Below are 4,161 nucleotides of genomic sequence, written 5' to 3'. Positions count from 1 at the left end.
TCTCATTGTCATATGTACCTAATTAGAATACATATGTACCAAAATAGAACAACGACATTCTCACTTGCAGCAGCACATATCAGTAAACACTATTGTAGTGGCCATTTGGCTTGTTTAGTGTGCCATTAATGATGGCGTGTGTTTTTAAATTTTAGATTGCCCGTTATGTTGTGGGTGGGATTTATGACGTATATTAGGGCATGTTTTCTTGTGCAGAAACTTAGTTTTTAGTTTAGCTTTGGACCAGCATGGGGAAGGTTTACCGTTTGACCATGCGGAGACACGAGGAGTTTTCTAACCTTTAAAGCGATAAGCTGGAGTTCGATGAAGTTTAAAGTGTATGAGTCGGAAGAAGTTTGGATGTACCTTATTTTTCATCAACAATAAAGAATCTATTAATCAAAAGACTGTGTTGTGAAGGTTTACTTGTGAAGAAGGTCTGAAGGTGTCTGTCGGAGAGCTTGCATGCGTATAACGACATACGCAGAGAAGTGAGTCAGTGCTGGGAAAACAGTTGAAAACTGAGGAATTTGGTTTGTAAATTGGTAAATCAGGCAATTTATCAGTCAATTTAAGTAAGACTGCTCTTAGGGAGCGGCAGTGAGTGAGCGGCCTTGTGAGTGAAGTGCCCTGTGAGTCTTTGGCTCGAGAGTCTTCGGCTGAGGAGAGGAGACTACGCAAAACACTGCAGAGGGAGAGACGAAAGAAGGAGATGTCAGGCAAGCTGATTCAGTGTGATGCTTGCAGTATGTGGGAGGTCAAGGACACCGCTGGTGCCTCTGGCTGCTACAAATGCGAAAAGTGCATCCAGGTAGAGCTCCTGAAGGGCCGTGTTGGGGAACTGGAGAAGCAAGTGGATGACCTCCGGTTCGTCCGAGAAACGGAGTCGTTCCTCGACAAGTCTTACAGTACGATTGTTACACCTAAGGTACTGGAAGAGAGAAGGTGGGAGACAGTGAGAACGGGAGGGAAGCATGGAATGCCAACGTCCCCGGGGGTTGTACCTCTTGTGAACAGGTTCACCCACTTAGAAGCTGTCGGGACAGAAGAGGTGTTTAGACTGGGCGGCGGACTGGCTTGTGATGCGAATAGGGCTGTTGAGCCAAAACCAAAAAGGCCTAAGGCAGGCAACGCCATTGTAGTAGGAGACTCCATTGTGAGAGGTACGGACAGGGGTTTCTGCGGCAACAGACGGGATGCGAGGATGGTGTGCTGCCTTCCTGGTGCCAGGATCCAGGATGTCACGGACAGAGTGCAGAAAATCCTCAAGGGCGAAGGTGAACATCCAGAAGTGGTAGTGCATGTCGGCACAAACGATGTCGGAAAGAAGGGGATGAATATTCTGCAGCGTGACTTTAGAGAGCTCGGAAAAATGCTGAAAAGCAGGACCTCCAGGGTTGTTATCTCCGGTTTGCTTCCAGTTCCTCGTGCTGGCGAGAGCAGGAACAGGGAGATACGGGACCTGAACGTGTGGCTGAGGAACTGGTGCACGGGGCAGGGATTTAGATTCTTAGATCACTGGGATCTGTTTTGGGGTAAGGGGGAACTGTACAAAAGGGACGGATTGCATCTTAACAGGTGTGGGACCAGCATTCTGGCAGGCAGGTTTGCCACTGCTACACGGGTGGTTTTAAACTGAATAAGGGGGGTGGGGTGTCGAATGGGCTAGTGGAGGATGGAGTTAAAGGGAAAGGGTTTCTTAAATGTGTGAGCGTAGAGACAGAGGGGTGTAAAATGAGGGTAGAAGCAATAGGTAGCAAGGTGAAAAGTAAAAGTGGCAGGCCGGAAAATCCAGGGCAAAAATCAAAAAGGGCCACTTTTCAACAAAATTGTATAAGGGGTAAGAGTGTTGTAAAAACAAGCCTGAAGGCTTTGTGTCTCAATGCAAGGAGCATTCGTAATAAGGTGGATGAGTTGAATGTGCAGATAGCTATTAATGACTATGATATAGTTGGGATCACGGAGACATGGCTCCAGGGTGACCAAGGCTGGGAGCTGAACATCCAGGGATATTCAATATTCAGGAGGGATAGAGAGAAAGGAAAAGGAGGTGGGGTAGCGTTGCTGATTAGAGAGGAGATTAACGCAATGGAAAGGAAGGACATTAGTTTGCAGGATGTGGAATCGGTATGGGTAGAGCTGCGAAACACTAAGGGGCAGAGAAACGCTGGTGGGTGTTGTGTACAGGCCACCTAACAGTAGTAGTGAAGTTGGAGATGGTATCAAACAGGAAATTAGAAATGCGTGCGACAAAGGCAAAACCGTTATAATGGGTGACTTCAATCTACATATAGATTGGGTGAATCAAATTGGCAGGGGTGCTGAGGAAGAGGATTTTTTGGAATGTATGCGGGATAGTTATCTAAATCAACATGTAGAGGAACCAACGAGAGAGCAGGCTATTTTAGACTGGGTATTGAGTAATGAGGAAGGGTTAGTTAGCAGTCTTGTTGTACGTGCCCCCTTGGGCAAGAGTGACCATAATATGGTTGAGTTCTTCATTAGGATGGAGAGTGACATTGTTAATTCAGAAACAATGGTTCTGAACTTAAAGAAAGGTAACTTTGAGGGTATGAGACGTGAATTGGCCAAGATTGACTGGCAATTAATTCTAAAAGGGTTGACGGTGGATATGCAATGGAAGACATTTAAAGACTGCATGGATGAACTACAAAAATTGTTCATCCCAGTTTGGCAAAAGAATAAATCAGGGAAGGTAGTGCATCCGTGGATAACAAGGGAAATCAGGGATAGTATCAAAGCGAAGGATGATGCGTACAAATTAGCCAGAAAAAGCAGCATACCGGAGGACTGGGAGAAATTCAGAGACCAGCAGAGGAGGACAAAGGGCTTAATTAGGAAAGGAAAAATAGATTATAAAGAAAACTGGCAGGGAACATAAAAACTGACTGCAAAAGTTTTATAGATATGTGAAAAGAAAGAGATTAGTTAAAACAAATGTAGGTCCCTTGCAGTCAGAAACGGGTGAGTTGATCATGGGGAACAAGGATATGGCGGACCAATTGAATAACTACTTTGGTTCCGTCTTCACTAAGGAAGACATAAATAATCTGCCGAAATAGCAGGGGACCGCGGGTCAAAGGAGTTGGAGGAATTGAGTGAAATCCAGGTTAGCCGGGAAGTGGTGTTGGGTAAATTAAATGGATTAAAGGCCGATAAATCCCCAGGGCCAGATAGGCTGCATCCCAGAGTACTTAAGGAAGTAGCTCCAGAAATAGTGGATGCATTAGTAATAATCTTTCAAAACTCTTTAGATTCTGGAGTAGTTCCTGAGGATTGGCGGGTAGCAAACGTAACCCCACTTTTTAAGAAGGGAGGGAGAGAGAAAACGGGGAATTACAGACCAGTTAGTCTAACATCGGTAGTGGGGAAACTGCTAGAGTCAGTTATTAAAGATGGGATAGCAGCACATTTGGAAAGTGGTGAAATCATTGGACAAAGTCAGCATGGATTTACAAAAGGTAAATCATGTCTGACGAATCTTATAGAATTTTTCGAGGATGTAACTAGTAGCGTGGATAGGGGAGAACCAGTGGATGTGGTGTATCTGGACTTCCAGAAGGCTTTCAACAAGGTCCCACATAAGAGATTAGTTTACAAACTTAAAGCACACGGCATTGGGGGTTCAGTATTGATGTGGATAGAGAACTGGCTGGCAAACAGGAAGCAAAGAGTAGGAGTAAACGGGTCCTTATCACAATGGCAGGCAGTGACTAGTGGGGTACCGCAAGGCTCAGTGCTGGGACCCCAGCTATTTACAATATATATTAATGATCTGGATGAGGGAATTGAAGGCAATATCTCCAAGTTTGCGGATGACACTAAGCTGGGGGGCAGTGTTAGCTGTGAGGAGGATGCTAGGAGACAGCAAGGTGACTTGGATAGGCTGGGTGAGTGGGCAAATGTTTGGCAGATGCAGTATAATGTGGATAAATGTGAGGTTATCCATTTTGGTGGCAAAACAGGAAAGCAGACTATTATCTAAATGGTGGCCGACTAGGAAAAGGGGAGATGCAGCGAGACCTGGGTGTCATGGTACACCAGTCATTGAAAGTGGGCATGCAGGTGCAGCAGGCAGTGAAGAAAGCGAATGGTATGTTAGCTTTCATAGCAAAAGGATTTGAGTATAGGAGCAGGGAG

General features: G+C 45.4%; 1 protein-coding gene across 1 annotated transcript in view; it reads right to left on the bottom strand.

Moving 5' to 3' along the window:
- The window catches only part of LOC116972598 (SCO-spondin-like), a 63,384-nt gene extending 62,903 nt beyond the window's left edge, over window positions 1-481 (bottom strand). Inside the window, exon 1 of the mRNA XM_033020413.1 lies at window positions 427-481. Within this exon, the coding sequence (XP_032876304.1) occupies window positions 427-481 (55 nt within the window). The remainder of the gene's footprint in view (window positions 1-426) is intronic.
- Between the last annotated feature and the right edge of the window lie 3,680 nt (window positions 482-4,161).

The sequence above is a fragment of the Amblyraja radiata genome, chromosome 4 (assembly GCF_010909765.2).
Source record: "Amblyraja radiata isolate CabotCenter1 chromosome 4, sAmbRad1.1.pri, whole genome shotgun sequence".
NCBI classification, from domain to species: domain Eukaryota; kingdom Metazoa; phylum Chordata; class Chondrichthyes; order Rajiformes; family Rajidae; genus Amblyraja; species Amblyraja radiata.
This window is presented reverse-complemented; position numbering and strand designations above follow the sequence as displayed.